Genomic DNA, 22,473 nt, shown 5'->3' with positions numbered 1-22,473 from the left:
ATGTCGCCCATAAAGGTTTTGCGTTGCGGTGAGCAACCGGCTGAGAAGGGTTTAAAAAAAAAAAAAAAGAGAGAATTATACTGAGGTTTGAAATGAGAAGTAGTAACATATGCAGCATATTTTAGATGTGCTTTGATTTTTCAAACTGCAAAACCTTTTAGAAAAACATGCCGAGAGCAGAACAATATGACATGTAGCAGGGAGCTGGTCAGCTTTTATTTACTTTTTTTAAAACTAGCAGTAGCCTGCATGGTTTGTATCCTCCTTTATCAGTTGAAACAGAGGAACATTGTTTACATTGGAAATTGGCCACAGTCCCTTGAAAGGAGAGAGCGATTGTTACTCTGTAGCACGCTACTTTTAAGAAAGTAAAAAATACTTACTTTGTCCTCCTGGACAAGGTAATTTTGCAGAGAGAAGAAAAATGAAAGACCTCTCCCCTGACTTCATTCAAAACTCGCTAGCCTTCCTTTGCCAAAAATGCCACGCAGTCTCGTGTTTATACAGAAGGCACTCCGTTCCCAGAAAAGCTAGGTGGTAGTAAACAGGGAAAATGCTTCAAACATGGACAGGACTGTTGTTAAGAGCCAAGATCATATATAAGGAAAGATGACGACGTTTTAAAGCTGTCTAGCTAGTCACTTCTCCAAAGAGATACAATCTTGTTTTCTGGGGGGTTTATGCAGTACCTCTCAGTCAGTAAGATTCTGTTCTGTGATTAGCTGTGCTGATTAGTAATAATATGTAGCTTGCACAGAGCTTGAAGCTAGAAAGGATGAATTTTCTCTGTTTTATCTTATGTGACTCCATTAGTGTGGGATAGACTAAAACATTTTAGCAAAGCTAAATCAGGTGTGCAAAAGCACATCATGCTGCTGTGGAAAGCAGAAAATCATCTACAAGTTGGAAGAAAATTCTTGGCCCCAAGTCGAGTGCTTTGCAGACATACCTAAAGTTACAGAATTAGCTAAGCGTCTTAGGAAATTCTCTACTGCTGCCAGACATTAGTATAGCCTGTCCAGTGCGGGTTCTCCAGTTGTGGCCATCCACTCGAGAACAAGTCCTTAAGAGTATTAGACCCCTGGATCCCTGTCACTTACTGAAACTGAGCATGGAAATGGGAGGAGAGAGGGAGGTTAATAAAGCTGTTTAAAACCAAGAGAACTTGACATAGATGATTACTCTCAATAGTGATAAAGAATGAAACAGCCACCATGATCAAATAAGCAATTTAACATCAGTAGGCCAATGTGAGCCAGCCCTGCGTCTCCTTATAAGATGATGACAGGTCCTCCTTTACGTCAGAAGTCATAACCTCAATAGGAAGATTTGACATCGAAAACTAGAACGCTTACATGATCATACAAAGGTATAATAAGGTTTATTTTAAAAATACAACCCAAAGACCACACATGCATGGGCACATGTGCGTACTCACACTCACACACACACACTGTCTCTCTCTCTCTGTCTCTCTCTCTCTGTCTCTCTCTCTCTGTCTCTCTCTCTCTGTCTCTCTCTCTCTGTCTCTCTCTCTCTGTCTCTCTCTCTCTCTGTCTCTCTCTCTCTCTGTCTCTCTCTCTCTCTGTCTCTCTCTCTCTCTGTCTCTCTCTCTCTCTGTCTCTCTCTCTCTCTGTCTCTCTCTCTCTCTGTCTCTCTCTCTCTCTGTCTCTCTCTCTCTCTGTCTCTCTCTCTCTCTGTCTCTCTCTCTCTCTGTCTCTCTCTCTCTCTGTCTCTCTCTCTCTCTGTCTCTCTCTCTCTCTGTCTCTCTCTCTCTCTGTCTCTCTCTCTCTCTGTCTCTCTCTCTCTCTGTCTCTCTCTCTCTCTGTCTCTCTCTCTCTCTGTCTCTCTCTCTCTCTGTCTCTCTCTCTCTCTGTCTCTCTCTCTCTCTGTCTCTCTCTCTCTCTGTCTCTCTCTCTCTCTGTCTCTCTCTCTCTCTGTCTCTCTCTCTCTCTGTCTCTCTCTCTCTCTGTCTCTCTCTCTCTCTGTCTCTCTCTCTCTCTGTCTCTCTCTCTCTCTGTCTCTCTCTCTCTCTGTCTCTCTCTCTCTCTGTCTCTCTCTCTCTGTCTGGAATTAGTCTACAAAACTTGGGTATAAGCCAAGTATGTAGTTCATTCATGGAACATGCTAACGCTTTGTACACAAATATTTTTGTGTAGCTCTTTTGACAGCAAATTTGTTTATCAACAACGAGGAGTTGGACCAATTGAACAGAACACAATTCTGGTGCTGAATCCAAGTAATGCTCAACTGCTTCATTCCATGGGCAAAAATCTGTAAGTTATTTTTGCTGTTATTACTAGAGCTGTTAACGTACATATGTGTATCTTACCCTGGAGAGTCCCAAACCCTTTCTTACGTGTAGGTTGCATTATTTACATTACAGCTAGTGTAGGTTACATTAGCTTACTCAGTCCTAGTGTAGGTTACATTAGCTTACTCAGTCAGGCAAAAAAAACCCAATCAACATCTAACTAATAAAACTCATTTGGCATCCTTACCACCTCTACTTTCTAGCAATTCATATAGTTTTATCTACTAGCCAGATTAACAGAAACGCAGAGCTGACGAGTGTTGTATGTTGTCCTTAAAGATACCAAATGTTAGCCCCAGTGAGGTACCAGAGATCGAGGAAATTTCCGAGCTAAGACTCTCGTTGAGGAAAATTATATTTTGTAGAGGTAATTGTCCTCATGAAATGCTGAGGGTTGTTAGTGTGTAGAGCGTTTGGTGATCTATAGATAAAAAGTGAAATCTGGAAAATCCTCCTTTAAATCACTCTTCCTGAAACAGGTTTTTAACTTGATCCCTCTATATTTGTGTTTGCAGATTTTATTTACCACATGGTTTGAGCATAGACAAAAATGGTAACTACTGGGTCACTGATGTAGCACTCCATCAGGTATGTTTTTGAAGCTTCAATGCCAAGACCTTAAAACTTAGGCCAAAAATAATTTTTACATTTTGCCAGAGATTTGGTATCAGTTGTTTAGCTAGGGCTTTTAAGATGCGCATTAAGAATTTGTCGGAACAAATCGATCCTTATGGCCCTAGTGGAATATACTTGTGTGGAGTAACTTGTTATGTGGACGTAGTATACGGAAATAAAAGTTGCTCTCTTAAAACAATGACTCCTCTGTAAAAGCACAGCTTAGTGTGCTACAGCTGGGCTTGTCAGTTCTTGTATTCTCATACCCTGAATGTGAAGCTAAGCCGTTTACTGTAATAGCAGGAAATTTTTATTTTATGCAGAAACTTCCCAGAATTGGCACTATTACGAAGCTGATAATAGATTTCGTAGTCAATATATTAAGGTCATTTTTGGAATATAAATTTATTTTATACAAAATAATAGATACATTTTCCAGAAACAGTCATCCCTCTTGTATATCATCTTCCATAATTGAAACATCTTATCTTTTCCCATTGACTAAAAAAGGTTTTCAAATTGGGAGCAGATGATAAAGAACCATTACTGATCTTAGGAACGGCTCTGCAACCGGGCAGTGACAAAAATCACTTCTGTCAACCAACTGATGTGGCTGTGGATCCAATCACTGGCAGTATTTATGTATCCGATGGCTACTGTAACAGTCGAATTGTTCAGTTCTCTCCAAACGGGTTGTACATCAAGCAGTGGGGAGAAGGTACAGTTAGAGCTCTTGATATTTAACTGATACTGCTGTGTCATGAACCCGTGTTATCATGAACCATGAGATTGTTGATGATAGCATTACTCTTATTTGTATCTGTTACAGTAATATCTTCAAGGCCCTGACTGAATTTTGGCCTTGTCTCTGCGCGCAGATTCTCTCAGTTCTGATTAACGATAGACGTAGTGGGTATTTTTAAACAGTTTGTTGGCATGCCTTCAGCACGAGTCTTGGCACGTCCTAGTTTATTAATGAAAGTTTTGACTTTCAGAAAAACTTTTGTTTTTTTTAAAATTGGATAAAATAGTGTAAGATTAACTATTTTTAAGGCTTGTGCCATGATGGTGTCCACGTAAAACTGTATGAATAGTTACATTTCTGCCTGACTCAAACTTATGTATGAGGCATTATGCTACCCCAAGGATTTATAGAGAAATAACTAAATGATAAATTCAGATTTTACAAAGGCAGTGTGGAAGGCTACCATAGTTTACCTAAATGAATAAAACTGCTACTGAGGAAAAAAGCAAACCAAGCGAGTTTACTCTTTTCTCACAGTGGAGAAGTTGCACTATGTGGAACGTTGCTATTTCTACTCAGAGATGATAGTTTCGGTGTGTACCTTAACACAAATCTGGATGTTTTGTATTACAGAGACTTCGTTAGACAGAGCCAGACCTGGGCAGTTCCATATCCCTCACAGCTTAACCCTGGTCCCCGACTTCAGTCAGCTGTGCGTTGCCGACAGGGAAAATGGTCGAATCCAGTGCTTTACGTTAGAGACTGGGGAGTTTGTAAGAGAGATCAAGCACAAATCGTTTGGAAGAGAGTTGTTTGCAGTTTCCTATGTTCCAGGTAATTGCTTTCCACGTTCTTCAGCTTCCTAGTACTTGTTTAATGACAGTATATCACAATATACAATGTTAGTCCATTAGGAGTACTATCACGTACCTTACACAAGATGCATACTCTCTTTCAGAGGTGTGCTGATGTAAAGGAAAATTTTAGAACTATCCTATTTTGGAGGGGGGGGGCGGGGAAAGCTTAGCATATAACATCACTCCTGAGAAATGATTAATTAGACTGCATAAATGTGATGTCAACAAGTAGATGATTCTGTTTGCTTCTTAGTGATTGCACAGTCAAATAATTAGTCAATAATAATGTTTTAAGATATTCATTTCAAGCTCCATTAAAGAGAGCAAAATAAAAGGCTTCCAAACCATCAAAGGTATTGAGCTTCTGAAAAGAAAACATTTGAAAGCAAACAGTTTTTTAAAAGCTGTATTTTTTACTGTCAAAACCTGACTAAGAATTACTGTATTAAGTTATTAGGTTAGACTTTTAATACTAAGATGAGGTGTATTTCATGAACTAGACCATGACTCAGGAATGTCAGGGTCCTGACTTTGTGATCGATATCAAGTTTTAATATCAAGATTATCTCTGTTGCAGCTGTCAAGAATGTAAGAAATGCCATACTGGGTCATGCAGTTTTGATACCTGCAGCCCAGTATTCTGTCTCCAACAGAGGCAGCAAGAGATGGGCTCTAGGGAGAGTGCCTGGCTGCATTTTGTGATCTGTTCCTCCCCAAGCATCCACACCATTTTGTCACGGAGTTGTTAGGAAGTACCTCCCTGCCTGTTCTTCCTAGTATCTTTTTATAGACCCATTGTCTATCAGTTTGTCTAATCCTTTTTTGAACTGGCTTATGCTATTTGCTGCCTTGACCACCTGCAGCAACAGACTCCAGAATTTCACTAACCGCTGTACCAAAAAGTGTTTATTTTAAAGTTACCTCCTTGTTTCCTTGAGTGCCTTTCAGTCCTGGTATTGTGGGATTTGGTGAATAACAGTTCCACATTCCCTGTATCTGCTGCCTCTCCTTCAGCCTTCTTAGTGTCTCCTCACAAGTTAGTTAATTATTCCAGCCTTTTAATCATTGTAGTTGCCTTTCTCTTATACCATCTTTAACTTCAGTATGTCCTTCTTGAGATGCAGAGAGCAAAAGAGCACTCAGAAATGAAGATGTGGGCATGTTTTTACATAGCAGCAAGACTATCTCCTCCACTCTCAATTATCTTCCTGATGATGGCCAACATCTTGTTGGAATTTTGGGTGTTGCTGCGTGTGGAGCCAAAGATTTTGGCGACCTTTCAGTGATGACTCCAAGGTCTCTCTCCTGGGTGGTAACTGCCAATTCCAAGTTAAACATCACACAGGCGCAATCCAGATTATTTTCCCCCAGAGGCATTACCTTTATCTTCACTGAAGCTCTTCTGCCACCTTTTTTCCAACTCGCTTTTATAAAGTCTTTCTGGACCTTCTTGCTATCATTGAGGCTTTTAAGTATTCCACAGAGTTCAGTATCTTCCACAGACTGGGAGACTTCACTGTGCGTCTGTTCCTGTGGTCACTGATGAAGACTATTGAAAAAAATTTTTCTGACCTTGATCCCTGAAGAGGCCCCACTGTTAGGACTTTATCCTGAAAAATGACCATTAAGCTCTGTCCTTTGCTTCCCATTCATTAATGGATCTTTTGTCCAACCCTGTGACCCTGTCCTCTCAGAGTTGAGGCAGAATTTTCCTTTAGAGAACCTATACTGACTTGTTCCCAACAGACCATGTTTACCCTGCGCTCAGGAATCTTATTCTTCACTATGGACTCTACCATCTTACTGGGGATGGAAGCTGGAATCATTGGTCTGTAGCTCACAGGCACTGTTTTGAGCCCTTTCTGTAGACAAGAATTCCTTTGGCAGTCTGCTGGTATTCTGGAATAGTGGCTGTTTGCAGTACTGGGTTACTCGGCTTGCCCCAAGCTCTGTAATTTCACATTTGCGTTCCTTCAGGACCAAGGGAATGCCATTCAGTCGTGGTGAAATACTGACCTCTGACTTGTCTAATACTTTCTAAACTGAGCTGGCTCCTCTGACCTCTCTGCTATGAAAAAAATTTGTTGAGTGGCAGAATCTCCCCAACATCTTCAACAATAAAAAATGACACAGAGATTGAGCTTCTCTGTTGTAGCCTCATCATGCTTGAGTGTCCCTTTCGCACCTTTTCCTCGTGTGGTCCCGCTGATTTGCTAGTTGACTTATTGCTTTTGAAGCATTTAAAGAACTTATAATTTTTAGCTCAAGCATGCTTACCCAAGCATTCTTCAGATCTTTTTTTTTTTTTTGATCCTTTTACATTCCTGTTTCTGTTTGACCAATTTGTAAAACACTGACTTCTTTGTTCTTCTCATTTTGGTAAGCTTCCCATTTCTTAAATGCCACAGTTACATCTAGGACCTCCTACTGTGCTTAGGTTTCTACTGAGTTACCTCTGGTGTGCTCACTGTCTTGCTCAGACAGCTGTTTTCATCTATACTGTTACAGTTGATCTCAAGTGTAGTTTGCAGTGTATGGGTTGTTAAAGTAAATGTGAATGTTGTTGCAGGTGGCCTCCTCTTTGCAGTTAATGGGATGCCTTATCCTGGAGAGGCAGAACCAGTGCAAGGATTTGTGATGAACTTTTCTACCGGAGAAATAATTGATACTTTCAGTCCTGTTAGAAAGGTAGAGTATTACGTAGACTGCCTGGTGCATATAATTAAGAATATGAGAATGCTGGTAACATCCTACTTCTCCACCTTTTGTAAGATGGTAGGAAATGAGGACTCTCAGGAAATGAGATGTTTCAGAATGTATTGTACAGTATGCAAAAGGAATTCTTTCTAAGATGAACCTGATAAAGACCCTAGAACTTAGGGCCTTATGTTCCATGTGCTACACATTTGAAAATTACACCACTCTCAAGACATCCTTCAGCTAGGATAAGTCTAATTTATTGTTGAGGGACAGTCCTTAAAAGCTTAATTTAAGAGAAGGATGAAGGTCTGAACGTAATCTTATATTTAGATGCTAGTAGCATGTCAAAAAAGAAAAAGAGTATATTCCTGAGCAGAGATGAAATTGAACAGTATGGCTACATCCCTTCTTTGCAGAATGTTAGTGTGGAAGTTAAGGCTAAACTTCATTCACACAGTATTGCTCAAAAGTAAGTATAAGTTACATTTACTATTAAAAAAATAATTTAAGTACCCATAAATTGTGTTAAGACTGAAGAATGAATGTTAGGCATCCCATTCTGGGTAGCATGTATACTCTGCTGTTCGCAGTCCAGCTTTAAGCCACTCCACAGAAGGATGTTTCTAACTACTGTAAGTTGCTGTATTGCATACAAACTCCAGCGGAAACTAAATGTATGAGCTTGAAACCAAGATTCGTGGTTCTATATAAACTCATAAAAGAAAATTTTGCATAGCATTTAATAGTTCTTCTGAGGGTTTGTTTCTAATGTTTTGCAACAAAGTGTTCATTTATAATTACCAAAATATTTTTTATCATTTTGAGAATCAGTGGGGATTAGATATTCTTAAGTGTTTGCACACAATTATAGATATTTGTAGGAAAAACTGCTTGTAAGCTTGAGTTTTGAGTCTGTAAAGTAAACTAGGTGCATAGTCTTCATAAGTATGGTGATCTAATATCACTCTTGAACCCAGGAATATCTTCAGAGAATGCATAAATGAAAACACTCCATGTTCAAACTTTTTTTTGTATTCTTACAAAACGTTATATACACAAGTGAAGTGTTCACTTATTTTCTCTTGAGTGCGAAAAGAGCTTAGCTGTTTCAGTTTTTCAGAATTGTTCTCAGTGGAACTCTCTGGTTTATTCTTGTTTTGAAAGGGTGACTACATTGAACTTATAGTTAGTGTTTATTTTCTGTACTGCTGCATCACTTGCATCCCATTTGGTCCATGAAGAACTTCTCACATATAGAAATACCTGTTTGGGTTGGGGGAGGGGGAGGAGAGAGAGGGGTGTATTGGAGGGGTTCAGTAACTAACAACTCATTGTGATAATGCTGTGATAAACGATATAGTGTTTGATTCTGAGATCTGAAGTAGATCACGTATTAGAACTTGCAAGGATAAGTTAGTTCACCTTATTTAGGCCTCTAGTTTACTTATTAACAGGAACAATTCTTAATATGGCAGTCCTGCTTAACAAGAAACTAGCTCTAGATTGAGTTAAGGTCTGCTGTTGTAAGTCAGAGCATCCTTCAGTCATCTGTAAAATAAGTTATGCACTTAGAAGTGGTAGGGAACTTGCTTTGGGGAAGAATGTTAATTCCTACATCTAGATTAATATAGAAGATCTTCAGGAAAGGTATTACGGCCAGAACAACACATGCTTCTTCTATAAAGGCACCCCCTTCATAGATGGGTTTCTTATTCCAGGTTCCTTGGTTTCTCAGTGCCAGGAAAGCGAAGCTCTCTTCACCTTTGGCCCTTTTTTTACTATGCTGGGGAGCAGAAGTAGTAGCTGGGAAGAGATGTTTCTTCAGAACAAAGGGAGATATTTTTCAGTTCTTCTCTGCAGTAAACTAATTTTAAATTGCAGCACAAGTAGGAGTTACCTTGGAATTTACTCAGCAAACAGTTTATTCTCATGGAAGCGCCTCATTTAATTAGTTGTAGATACCAAGGTTCAGGGCAAGAAATGAATTTGAAGCATAAAGCCAAGCAGAAGAGCCCAGTTTGCGAAAACTAAAGGCTAGGTGGCCAAATTTATTAGTATCTTGGACTCCCTTTGTTTTCTCACCTCTTATTTTAGCTTCTTCTCTCCAACTGATTAGTACCTGTGCCACAAACTTGTTGCTTTTGTGGTTATAACTAAGAGGCTATTAATAATGTAATGCTGTAAGTTACTGTTTCTTAATAAAAATCTTTTATGTATTCTAGTATTTCTCATCTATTGTGTACAATTTGTCCTACGAAAAGTCTCATATATCGTCGCTAGTAAATTATGGGATTTCATTGATTAAACTCCTAGCTTGCAAAATAAGATCTTCTGTTCACGTACTCAGTGTGAAACATTTGTAAGCAATGACACATTGCCACCGAATGCCAGCGTGTTGCTTTGGAAAAAGGAACACGTTAGCTCAGACTTTTGCTAGAGTTAATAGCGAGTGAGTGATCTCATACTAATGCTTACAGCTGCTATACTGATGGCATGTTTGTATGCTGCCTCTGGGAAATTGATGCTTAAGAACGTTAACTGATTTTTGCCTAAAAGTTTAAAAAAAAAAAAAAAAAAAAAACTTGTCATTTTACAGTAGGCCTAGCCATGTGTGCTTACCAAAAAAGTCCCCCTTTAGCAAGTTACATTTCTATAAAATATAAATACTTAATCTACATAGTATTAATCTGTTCACCACCATAGCTTGTATCTGTGTATGCAGTATGCATCTCTATTAGCAATTTTAGCTTTTAAATTTAGTATTTCAAGGGATAAAATTGCAAGAATATAAATATGAATTATTTAGCATTAATAGACCTAAAAATCTCCATGTTGTCCCTAGAGAAGGCAAACAGACGCAATAGATATGAAATTCCTTTCCCTTCACTCATTTTAGGCCTTCACACCAGGATCTCGTATGGTTTCCAGTCTAAAGAGCTGTCCCACGTTCAGGGTTAAGCAGACCTTTTTATTATCTGTTTGATTGTGAACCTGTAGACTCTTACCAGTAATCTGTGACTGTTTATCTTCACAGACCTTTGAGATGCCACATGATGTTGTTGCTTCGGAAGATAAAACAGTATTTGTTGGAGATGTTCACGCCAGAACAGTGTGGAAGTTCACATCCACAGAAAGTATGTTCTTCTTGCTCTTAAGTGTCACAATTTCGCCTTTTATAGCTTCAGATAAGTAAACGCTGTAAAGAACCTGGTGGCTTAATGATAATTTTAGTATCCTGAGTTCTGCCGTAAGTTGCCTGTTACGGCTCAGTTTTCCTTAAAAGACCATTCTTTACATTCCTGTGTGCTCTGTCAAGAAGAGTCCTAGGCACATAAACCGATTTGTCACAGAAGGAGGAATCAAAATGCGCTTCCTTCACCCTGTCTCTTATCATGTCACTAGTACATGTTTAAACAAAAGCATAACTCTTTAGCCTTTTAATTATTTACATGTATCATTTGCTGACAAGCCCACCCTTTCCTTAGGGATTGTCATACAGGAAAATCTCAGAGGCTGAAATAAAGACACAAGTCCACAGAAATAAATATTCATCTCATTGCGAGTATTTACTGTTAGAAAATGAATCCAGTATAATTTGAAGTCCTATTCCTGGTAATTGGAAATACTTCCCAGTTTAATCTAGTAATCCCCCAACCAAGCAGCTTGACTTCAGGGAGAAGAACCTGATTAGTCAGACCTCAACTTGGTAGGATTCAGAGAGGGGTTAGACCTTTCATAGGCATAACAATGTAATCCACTGTTAAGTTACATAGCATGGAAAAAAAAAACATCAGAAAGATAAAGCCTCAGGCTGCTGAGCATTAGTCAACCAGTTGAACAGTCTGCTGTTATAAATGAATTTCTGGCAACGCTAGTTATTCCATATTTGTCTGTTCATAATTCATGGATTTTGCTTTGAGGCATCTGGTTGTTTCCTTAATAAAGGAAACTGGACCAGTAAGCTCTAAGTCGGTCTGGATGTGGCTGTTTCTGCATATAGTAATGTGAAGAAGAACGCTTCTAGGCTTTTATTCAAAGACATATGAGAACAGAAAAATACTTGATTCACTCACCACTTACAGGTTAGACGAGAAGTCTCGTGTATTATTTTCTTCTTTAGCTTATACTACGGTATAAAACTGCAGTAGCTAAGTAGTCCTTATTCAGCTAGCCTTTAATCCATCATGATTCTGATTACAATTAACAGTGTTATTTTTATGGGACTCCCTGAGCCTTTACACATGCACATAAAACCTCTCTGTAGCAGGAGAATTAGTTATTATTGCAAACAACCTTCAGGAATCAAGCTTTTTTTTTTTTAATGGGTTCTGAGATATTGAATGGTTTATATTGATTCTCCTTGGTGAAGTTCACATGCTAGCTTGACTGTTTACTGTAAGATTGTATGGTACATTTGAAAAAGCTAGAAGAAAAATGTCACTGAGTGTTTTTCTGAAATGTTGTTGTCCTGAAGAACAATTATGTTTTACAGAAATGGAACATCGATCAGTTAAAAAGGCTGGTATTGAGGTACAGGAAGCGAAAGGTTAGTATGATACATGATGAAAATGAAGGAACCACTATTTTCACATATACTATGACTGCTTGTGCTAAGGACTGTTGGAGGGAAAAACGCTCCTAGTTTGACTGCTTTGTTTGTCACCATCATTGTACGTAGTTACTCTGGATAAAATAAGCAGGCATAGGAAGCAACAGAAAGCATCTTGTTGCAGTGTTACCTCGTAGACACTGTTTTGCAGCCAATCGAAACATTTCACTTCTATTGGTGACAAGTGCTTCACAGACACTAAAATGAAAGTTTAACCAGTGAATTATTTCCGTATCACCATCTGGTATGTCCAGATTGGTATCTGTGTCAGCTTCCTTAGATGCAGAAATAACTGAAATGTGACAATGATAGTTACTCCCCAGTGCCGTTCCCCTCCCTCCCTTATGTTTATTTGAAACAGCAATTGGTTCATCTCTCTGCATGTTCTTTCAGCACACAGCCTTGGCAGTTACGCTGCATAGCAAAAAAGATCGTTCTTCGTATTCAGATTTATTTCCCTAGATTTACTACTTTTTTCAATTTATCTGCATGGAAATGAAAAAAGAACAAAAAACACGTAGGCACTTAATCAAAGGAGGTAAGGAAGTATGTATAGAAGAGGTTGAAAGGGGTAAGATGATAACTCGGGAAGGTGAAAAGTAATTATTTTAAACCGTTAATCTTCTGTCTCATAAGTTCCTTAGGTGGAAGAGGAAATGTTCATTTCCCTTTCAGAAAAGCAATACCTGGCTATTGAGAGGCCTTTGCACAATGTTAAATTGTTCTTAACTGCTTTTCTTTGATTGAATTCAGAGCTCCTGTAGTTTACTTTAGGTATGTAGACACAGAGAAATATTATGGAAAGATCCAAATTGCCAAAAGCAAACATAGAGTAGACTAAAGTAGACTGACAGTACAAAACAGTGAAATTCTTATTGCCAAAACTATTATCCTTCTGTTTCATCTCTATCGGTACATCCGTCCTCCTGAAGCACTCAGAAGAGAAGTATTACAGCATGAATGGTATAACAAATCTAGGGAGAGATGAATGCATTTGAGCTTTCTTTAGAAAGATACCGTGCTACCTCACATTTCTAATGTTATATAGAATAATGCAATAGTACCACGTGGATAAGAAACAGTTTCTAAATAACCATCTCTGAAAGTGCTTAGGATACAGAAGTTAAAATAGTCAAGAATCACTGGATGCAGATTTCAAAAACTCTTGAGACGTCAAGAGCCAAAGTTCTTTCATGGGATGTAGCAGTTCTGAAAGTTTAGCCCTTTGTCACAAATTTATTTGAAAGAACTGTAAATGCTTTCCTTTTTGTTTGTGATAATACAACATACTGGATTTTTATATTTCTTGTGGCAGTATTATTATTAAAAGGGGATATTTAATTGATATTAAATCATATGCCTATTTGCAAAAATGAATTTTTTTTCGGGATTTGCCCGTGTTTTAAATGATGACCCCTCGTTAGAGGAAAGGAGGGGGCATCCTTGCTAGGAAATGGTATCATTCAGACTCTGCCTTACTTTGGAGATAACATCAGCAAGAATTAAAATTATCTCCTTAAATGTTTGACCTTTTGTTTCCTTGTTACTCAACATTTCAGGTTCCTAGCATGTTCCTTTTTTTAAACGCCTTGTTCTATGTTCCTTGATACATATGGATTGCTTTTTTTTTTTTTTTTAAATCAGAAACGATTATAGAAACCAGACTGAAAAACAGCCCAGAATCAACAGAGCCTCTAAAGGAGGAGGAAAAACAGCATTTGGTCCGACAGACCAGCACTGGAGTTTCCTTTATTCTTATTACAACTCTTCTAATTATCCCTATCATTGTCCTGCTGGCAATTTTAGTATTTATTCGGTGGAGGAAGACAACAGTCTATGGAGGTAACCATGAGTAACTCTAGAGAACAGGCTTTTATTATTCCAGTTCAACACATCCCTTTGCCTAAGGGACAAAGGTATGGAGAGAGAGAGGCCTATTGTCCGTTTACCCTTGTATACGGTTCCTGTGGCACTGCATGCAAATGAAGGCTCAGCGTGCATAAAGCAACCGTGTAGCCCTGTGCCTTTATCATTGCACCTCAAGCCGCTGTCTTTTCAGAACGCGTACCTAAATTTTCCTTTAATTGGTGTCAAGGTAAAAATCGCTTTCTCAGAAACAACTACAGTAGAGTCATGTTATTGTCCAGAACATATTCATTTTAACACTTGGTGCGTCGTTTTATTTTTCACTTTGGGATCTTTAAATCATTGAGAGCAAAGGACCCTACCGTATGGGTATTATGAAGGTATAAGCAAAATAGAAACTGTTAAAATTTCTGAGGGAGTATAAATTACTGTTCACTTACTATCTTGTACATTTTGCGAGTCAAACATGTTATTACATTATGTGCCTTCATCCATTGCTGTGATAGCTTTATTTAAGAGTAACAATGCTAAGTATGTAAAGTTGTCCTTAATTCGTATCATATAATAATATGCTTTTTGAGAAATTGGTAGACTGTAGTAGGACTGTAATCAATGCACTTATTTTATATGGCATAAATAGCTTTAGCAAGTTATTCTCAAGAAGGGAAGAAAATGTATATGGAATACACAAATAACAGTTCTGCCAATACCATAGGCTAGGACGTAATATAAAAAATTAGGTAATTCAACCTTGTCACGTTATTGTGTAATTGAACTTGGTGTGTTTTATTTGAAGATTTCAGTGGGTAGCTTCCTGCTTCTTTACGTTCAAACATGTGTAGCATCAAATGTGCTAACACTCTAGACTATTGCAGTACTGTAATTCATAGTTGTAGTCTAAAACAGCATCTTTGCATTCCATTTTGAGTGATCATGCAGTGATCCATGCAGTTCCCGAATTTTCTGTGTCAAAGAGCATACTACAGTTACATTAGTAAAAGTAAACTTGTTCCCCAGACTCATGGAAACTGAGTAGTATATAGAAAAAGATGGTTTGGCCGTGGTGTTTTATTTTCCTTCAGATGAAGGATAGGAAGAGTTACCAGGATTGGGGCAGGGGGGAGGGTATCTTTTTTGTTGTTGTGGTGGTGGTGGTTGTTTTTTGGTTGGTTGTTTTTTTTAGGAGGGGTAGAAGAATTTCCCCCAGGATACCTGAAAAAAATCATAAATCACTGTCTCCCAGAAAACCAGTGTTCTCTTGCTCTCCCCGTAAAATCTTCAGAGTAACATACGTGAACGGTTGAAAAAAGTGACGTTCTCAGAAATAACTTATATGTGAGTCGTCTTACTAGCTGGAGCAGCATAAAGTGAACATTCATGGTACAATTTTTTTTTGTTAGGAATTGTAATTGCGCCTCAACAGAGAAGCTGGAATTTGTCAATTTTGTTTCTTAGAACTGCTGATCAATTTGTTGAATGTCTGTGCTTTGTATCAGAAAATACAGTTAACTATGTAAACATAGAATATGGTTTTAAACTTATTTTTGAAATCTCCCTTATTTTCCAGGCGATGCAGAACACAAACTTGATTCAAGTTCAGGCAGAATTTTAGGCCGACTTAGAGGTAAGTAACATTCAAGAGCTTTTAAGAACCCAGTGACTGAAGTTTGTTTCTATATTTGGTTCTAGTTGGATACGAGATTTGAGATCTGGGAATAAAACTTTCTCAGAGCAAAGAGAGGCAGCAAACCTCAGATACTTTATGAGGAAATGTCTCCAACACCACCTTTCATCCATCAACATCTGCCCACTGAAGAGGATGTGTCACTACTGGTGGGACTCCAATAGCTATTGTAATGAGTTATCTGTGTGTCTCGTGGACGAAATGAAGAACTTCAGGATTATGGGCAAACTGGTGGGAATACAAACAGCCTGGGTAAAGGCTTTTAATCAAATCATGGATGCTGAAAAATTCTTTGGAACTTTTACTTGAAAGGTGAATTTCCTTCCTCAAAGGTGAATTCGTGGCTCACGTGCTGGCCTTTTAAAATGGTTTGTAGAAGGACACTTAGAATAACCTCCACTATAATGTTGAATGAGTAGATACATTTTTCCCCGCTTCCCAGTAAAGCAAAGCTTATGACAAGTGTTTCCTTTCCGCAGGGAAAGGTGGTGGTGGCCTTAACCTTGGTAACTTCTTTGCAAGTCACAAAGGCTACAGCAGAAAGGGGTTTGACCGGCTCAGCACTGAAGGAAGTGATCAAGAAAAAGATGAAGATGATGGCACGGATTCGGAAGAAGAATATTCAGCACCTCCACCCCCACCAGCACCTTCATCATCCTGAAACCAGCCTTTGAGTTCTCCATTATATGATTCAACCCAGAATGTCAGATTCCTTTTCCCTTGAGCACGTTTAAAATTTTGTGTATTTAATTGTAAACTGTACTAGTCTGTGTGGGGCTGTACACTGGTTCCTTTATTTTTTGTTCAGGTTTAATTCTGTTTGTTTTTTTTTAAGTGGAGGAGTGTATGGAAGTTTCATATCAGTGCCGTTGTTTTTATGTGAACATCTTAATAAAGCAAACAGTCTTCTTTTAATTGCAGCACTGATTTAAAGCAGTAGTATTTTCTCATCTCAATTTTGGGACCTTTTCTGTATTTGTAAATAAGTCCCATTAATCTGCTTTATCCAAATATTTTTCCCCATAACTCTTCAGTTGCCATATTTTTTTTGTGCCTTTCCTCTTCAATGTCCTTAACCTGTTGCAGTACAGAGAAAATACAGTGCCACAAGAAAATGAAGCTGCTAAATCTTCTTCTATTTTTTTAAAATCACTAACATTATATTGCATTGAAGGAAAGAAAAAAGTATCTATTTAATTTTTTTCTTCTTCCTGACTTGATGTGTTTCCGGGATGTCTTATTTTTAGATGGTATCACTGTTAGAACACTATTTTCCAAAGCTGAATGTAATTTGTGTAATAAAGTGTTCGCAGAGCATTAGCTGTCAGAGTGTACTTTGGAATTTTTGCATACTTCAAGGTTTTTGTATACAACTTTTGTAAAAGTTACACAAACCACTTAATACAGTGAAAATTTTAATGTCTTCTACCAGCAGAGGAAAAAGTGCTGTTTTGTATGGAAGCTGGAAAATATTTTCCTATGTCACAAGTTTTTTTCTTTCTTTTTTTTTTTAAGCAAGCCTAATTATTTCCATACATGTACAAAATCAAGCTTAAACATTTAAAAAGAAATTTTATTTGTATATTAAAACTGCAGGGTATTTACTTTAATAAAACATGGTCACAGCTAAGAGGAAACCTGTGTCTCAAATTACATATGCAAAGGAGTCAGGGTAGGCATCTTATACTACCTGATTTGTAGGGCGGGTTTTCCTGCTTCTCCACACTTCCTTATTCCTTGATACAACAAGAGTCCTCATTTCAGTAATATGCTCACTCATGCCACAAGAGATTTGCAGAAGACCTGCTAATTATTGTGGCTGTATGAGTCATTTAAAGTGTGAATCATGGTGTGACATCGGGCATGATTTGTCAGCCTAGTCTAGGATCAGAGCGTGATTAATGTCCTTTTGAAACCTGTATACAGCTGCAATTGCTACAGGGTTTTATGAAGGACTTTCATTATTGCCATTGCGGGTGTTTAAGAGGCTGTTGCTAGTGTTGAAAAGAGAGCTGGAAAAATAGGTTTGGGGTTTTGGGAGGGTGGGAGGGGCAGGCAGTGGTTTTCAGAAGGTGGTATTTGAGGGAAGAAGGGCAAGGGTCCTGGAGCAAAAGGTAAGATTCCTCCCCCAAACCGGCAAGATTTTTATAACTCTCCTCTTTTTGGAACAAAACTTAAAATCCTTGATAGGTTGTTATTTCTCAAGAATAGCAAAATCTCCAGGATAGTTTTCTAAAATGCTGGAGTACAGATTCTGTTTCATGATGTTTATAATTAGCTCGTATGCTAAGTGGCTTCCTTTCCAGCTAATTTATATTTTCCTACGTTGCAAGGAAAACATCCTGTTTCTGACTCCTTTGTGAAAGAAAGGCAGTGTTATTTTTAGCTATGGACCTGACTGCTTTGTGTATGGATAAAAAGGAATAGGACAGGTAGGAAGGATCTTTTAGAACTATCTTTAAAGAAGAAAGCATTATAGAGGAAATTTTCTATGAGAGCAGTTAACTTACAACAAAGCGAGCAGAGGTGGTGGTGCAGGGCCTCAGCTCTCCAAGATCATAGACTTATCTCAGCTTCCAGTGGACCAGGTCAACTGCCTCCTTCCTCCTCTTGTTGATCCTTGTGTCCACTAAAAAAAAAATAATGTTTTATTGTTGGTGGGAGGAGCTGAACACAGTTTAATTGCAAGTACAAGCTAAGACAGACTAATTCAGCATTAATCATGGTCCCTGCCCTCTAGGAGTCGGAGGTTGGTCTGGGCAAGAAGCCGTGGGGAGGCAGCTGGGTTTACAGGCAACCACCTGCTTTCCAGCAGCAAGCAGTGCACTTCAGCATCTCCGGAGGAAGGTCGTATGCTCGAATTTCACGCGCGCGTAGCGTGGCAGGACACCTGGCACCAGTGCTTGAAGGCATTGGATGATCTTTATCGCCTGTTCTTATCCAAGCTGCATTTTAAGAATATAATCTACCAGTTACTTCATAATGCAATAGAAAAATTGTATAAAAAGAAAAGTACATGCTTTCTTTTCTCATAGCTCTAATTTTAATAAGCTAGCAGCCGGTCCTCTATCCCAGCAGGTTATATAAGCTAATACTGTTATTTATGTATTAAATGTTGAATACTAGTTATTTGATACGAGATAGTGGATTCAGAGCAAATGTATTTATTTTAGCTACAGCAGTTTTCACAGGGGAAACCGTATTTTTTAACAGGCAACATTTAATTGCCCGTTTTAAGATTTCAAAGTCACAACACTTTCAAGAACTGCCAATTAAAAATCTTTTCTCAAGCCTCTGTAAGTTGGAAGAAATTAAGCCCTCGTGTAAGGGCTGAATATTTTAATATTTTCATTAAAATTAAGCTGATTAAGGAGCTAAAAAGCTTTCCGTATGATAAGCGCATCGAGCATCTCCCTGTTTTGAACAGTTTGCCATACTGGAAGTCCCCCAGAGTGGCAGGAAGGTGGCTGCTATCCTCCGGTCACTAATGATGGGCAATTTTCAGTAGCTCCCTTTGAAGCAGCTATATGGGAGGGCAAGATGCCACGAGGAGAACAAACTGAATTTTAACGTGTGTGCAGGCCTAAGCAACACCAAGTCATCTGAAGGTGTCCCAATTAAATGAAATTACCATCCCAGTTAAGCAGCTGTCCTTGCCACAAGTATCGTTAGGTATAAATTGATTCCTTGGGAAGCAGCTTGATTAAGTATGGAGTTTTCTAACTAAGCAGTGCACTGTAGTCATTGATGAAGATTTATAGATCAATACAGTAAATTGCAACAGTTTCTTGCTTGCCAAATCTAGATTTATTTGTGTCTCATCAAAACTTTTAGGTCGGTTATGTCTGTTGTGCTACAGAGGATTAGGATTAAGTGTGGGTCACAGTACAGAGAAGGGAGTTTAGGGACTTCTGCCTTGCCATTGAAATACATGTGTGTGAACTATACTACTTATGTATTAGCAATAAAGTTTGGGGGTGGGGGAGGGTTAGGTCACCGCTGAGCAATTCAAGCCTAACTTTATTATTTAATTGCACGTTAAGACACTTAATTTTGAAATAGGGTGTTATGACATATTGCATGGTTTGGACTCTTGGAATGTACTGAGTGTGCAAAGTAAGCAGAAATGGCAAGATGATACCATTTCCGAACCTAGGCTTTGGGAGGCAAAACACCAGCATGCTGGTGACATTACTTCTTTAATGTACAATACAAGGAATACCGAAATGTCCCTGTCAATTGAATTTGAGAGCAGAAATTAGGCCGTTGTATTTTCTATTTACAGTAGATACTAATAAACCTTCGAGTTGGGTTCTAGCACCCTATTTTTCCTTTGGTTATGAACAAATGTATTTTTAATTCTTAAAAGCAAAAATATTTTTGCTCCTTTGTGAGTTATCAAAACTTGTTAGCAAAATTTACACTGTGATATAACCACTGTTCAAATTCTTCTCCAATTCCTGAGAAAATGTAGCTGCATAGCTAAACTTCAGTGGCAGAAGAAAAGAGGGGAGCTAACAGTGTGGGAAGAGGATTTTCGATCTGCAAAGACAGCTACTAAGCCAAGCAAAAACTGCAAACTCCTTGCTGTTTCTAGACGTTGTGGATGGAAAACCCAAAGGAGCATCCAGCTGGCTTTGCTGCACGAGCGTTTGGAGAGGTACGTGGGAGAGGTGCCTGGGAAGCACTCTGGGAGTTGCACGAGAATTTCAGTACTTCTGGTCACGAAGGTACCTTCCCTCAACTCCTTTCTTTAGCTCCCTTCTACTGGGGTTTATTGTTAATTAATTGCATCTGAAGCAGGGCATTCTGCAGCTAAAGTACTAGCTGATTTCCTTGTACAACTTTAAAAAAAGACAGAGGAGATGCAGGGACAAAGTCTTCTAGGGAACTGTGCCAATATTTATTGTTTTCCTCAGCCATGGTGTATTCTAACACTGTCTCCCATGTTTATTGTTGTTCTCCTTAGCCATGCCATATGCTAAAACTGCAACCCAAGAAACAATTATTCGCACTGAAAAGGACTGAATCCCACACTGTTGCTGTTTCTTCTTGAGTTGGTTGGGTCTTCTACGTCAGACGCTGTGCCATGCTTGTCGAACTGCAGGGGTGGCCTTTTTCCAGGCACCTGTATGTGAGACCTTGCTGAGAGCCACCGAGGTTTAAATGAGCACTGGCAGGTACCAGGATGCCAGGGACACTGCTACACTGTAGCCAGTGTCTGGAGCAATTGGCGGTGATGGTACAAGCTATCTAATGCACAATCAGATTATTTTTATATTGTATCTTATGTGAAGAGGCAGCTGTGCAACCTTCAAACAGGGCTCTGGGAAATGCATTTATACTCCCATGATTAGCATCTGGTTCCAGTTTCTGTTTTGATGTTTCCCAAACCATCAGCAAAGTTTTTACTAATTTCCTCTATCTGAAGAAGCAAACGGCCATCGTCACAAAATTGATGGCCACATGCCTGTGCTATTTCTCAAGGAACATTTCTATCTACCTGGACATACTATATTTCTCCTCACTCCTCCACGTGAAGACACCCTGTGAATTAGTCCTTGATTTAGCTGTTAGCAGCTCCTGGCAAATCTACCATCAGCAAAGAGTACACTTTATAGGTTGTTCTTAACCTGCTGGTAAGGGCCACAACCATCCTCCCTCTGCCTCCTTCCTCCCTCCCTCATTTCTAAAGGATTCTCCTTCTGTGCTTGTTCTAATCCAGCCTGCTGACAAAATCAGAAATGTTTTGAAATGGCCAGATGCAAAAACTGTACGTCAGGCTACAAGCAGGCTTGGAATAAACATGCTAAATAAAGATCAGAACTGCTTTTTAGTTAACACGTTAAAAAACGCTGACAACCATATAAAGAATCCCCAAATATTAAAGTACCTTTCCTGAGAAGGTAGTTTGGCAAAGAAAGACTCGGGAAAACAAACCACTGGGCAGCGGTTTCTACAGGTACGGTGTTTTCGTGGTCTCGGTGGCTGACCCAGGGCCTGGTGTGCGGAGCAGGCTCCTGCAGGGAGACACTGCCACCGTGTGACCACACTAGCGGGGAAGCAGGAGCGAGGTTTAAGCGCAAGCCAGTTTAGGTATCCGCATGCTAGAAAAGCCCTGAAGTTTGTGGAGTCAACCATCTGGAAGTTCAGAAACTAAAGAATTAAGTTGGCCAGTGTAATACCGTAACCATCTGCTAAACTCTATTCTGTTGCTATTTAGTCTGCTCTTCTTTTTCTAGGTCTTTAATTTGTGATGGTGATAGATAATGTCTCTGACGGCATAAATATTCAAGAGCAGGTTTATCCATTTGATGGGATAGCCCGTGTATTATTTACTGCATATCGCTGAAACTCTGCACTAAATATAGAATTCATTTTCTTGTGGGCTTTTCTATGGGGTTTTCATTGCTATGCCTGACAGCTCTGTGAAGAGTTATGAGTATTTTTTTGCAGCATGCCTGGGAAAGGACAGAGTGCTATTCACTTTGTACAGGAGGGGGAAGTGAGGCATGAAGAGATTTCAGGCATAAATTGTCAAAAGCGTCAACTAACTTGGAGTACTGCATTTGTGAAATCTGATTTATTCTTTTTAACCTATTTAGTCTTAAATGTCACTTTGAGGCAGTTCTTGCCGCCAGCTGCAGCTCTACTCCAGCTTTGCTGAGCAAAGCACAGAGGTTCGAATCAAACGCCCAGACAACACCCTCCCGATTAACAACTGGTAAGTTATGAAAGGCCTTATCCAAGCGATATGTGGAGCGCTGCAGTGAAAATCTACAGCAGGGCAATATTGCCTGGCAGACTCAGACTGCTGAATTTCCTACAGCCTTGAGTCTTCCTGGCTTGTTTCATGGCATACCTATTTCTGCTATCAACACGGCAGGGTTCCTGCAGACCCCCTCTTTACTGTACACGTCGTGCAGCCCCAGGGTAACACGAACTGCACCTGACTGCAGCCAGGAGCCCTGGGGGAAGAAGGAAGTGTGAACCCACCCTCAGGGACAGATTAATAGGCAGCTCAGGCAATCTGAGCCTGGTCTTCTGTGCGCTTGAGCTTGCAAATGTAATATTTGCCTCTGT

General features: G+C 39.2%; 1 protein-coding gene across 10 annotated transcripts in view; it reads left to right on the top strand.

The window, feature by feature from the left end:
- The window catches only part of PAM (peptidylglycine alpha-amidating monooxygenase), a 151,935-nt gene extending 135,225 nt beyond the window's left edge, over positions 1-16,710 (top strand). For 7 of the 10 annotated variants that reach the window (XM_068927043.1, XM_068927038.1, XM_068927044.1 and 4 more), the window contains 10 exons: positions 2,160-2,276; positions 2,830-2,902; positions 3,440-3,647; positions 4,308-4,508; positions 7,101-7,219; positions 10,266-10,365; positions 11,724-11,777; positions 13,485-13,682; positions 15,274-15,330; positions 15,870-16,710. In XM_068927043.1, coding sequence (XP_068783144.1) covers positions 2,160-2,276; positions 2,830-2,902; positions 3,440-3,647; positions 4,308-4,508; positions 7,101-7,219; positions 10,266-10,365; positions 11,724-11,777; positions 13,485-13,682; positions 15,274-15,330; positions 15,870-16,051 — 1,309 coding nt within the window. In that variant the 3' untranslated portion in view covers positions 16,052-16,710. Of the gene's footprint in view, positions 1-2,159; positions 2,277-2,829; positions 2,903-3,439; positions 3,648-4,307; positions 4,509-7,100; positions 7,220-10,265; positions 10,366-11,723; positions 11,778-13,484; positions 13,683-15,273; positions 15,703-15,869 lie in introns of all 10 variants that reach the window. The other 3 variants (XM_068927046.1, XM_068927042.1, XR_011137694.1) reach the window with 2 other exon arrangements.
- Positions 16,711-22,473: the final 5,763 nt, after the last annotated feature.

The sequence above is a fragment of the Struthio camelus genome, chromosome Z (assembly GCF_040807025.1).
Source record: "Struthio camelus isolate bStrCam1 chromosome Z, bStrCam1.hap1, whole genome shotgun sequence".
Taxonomy (NCBI): Eukaryota; Metazoa; Chordata; class Aves; order Struthioniformes; family Struthionidae; genus Struthio; species Struthio camelus.
Note: the sequence above shows the minus strand (reverse complement) of the source record. Positions and strands in the feature narration are given on the sequence as shown.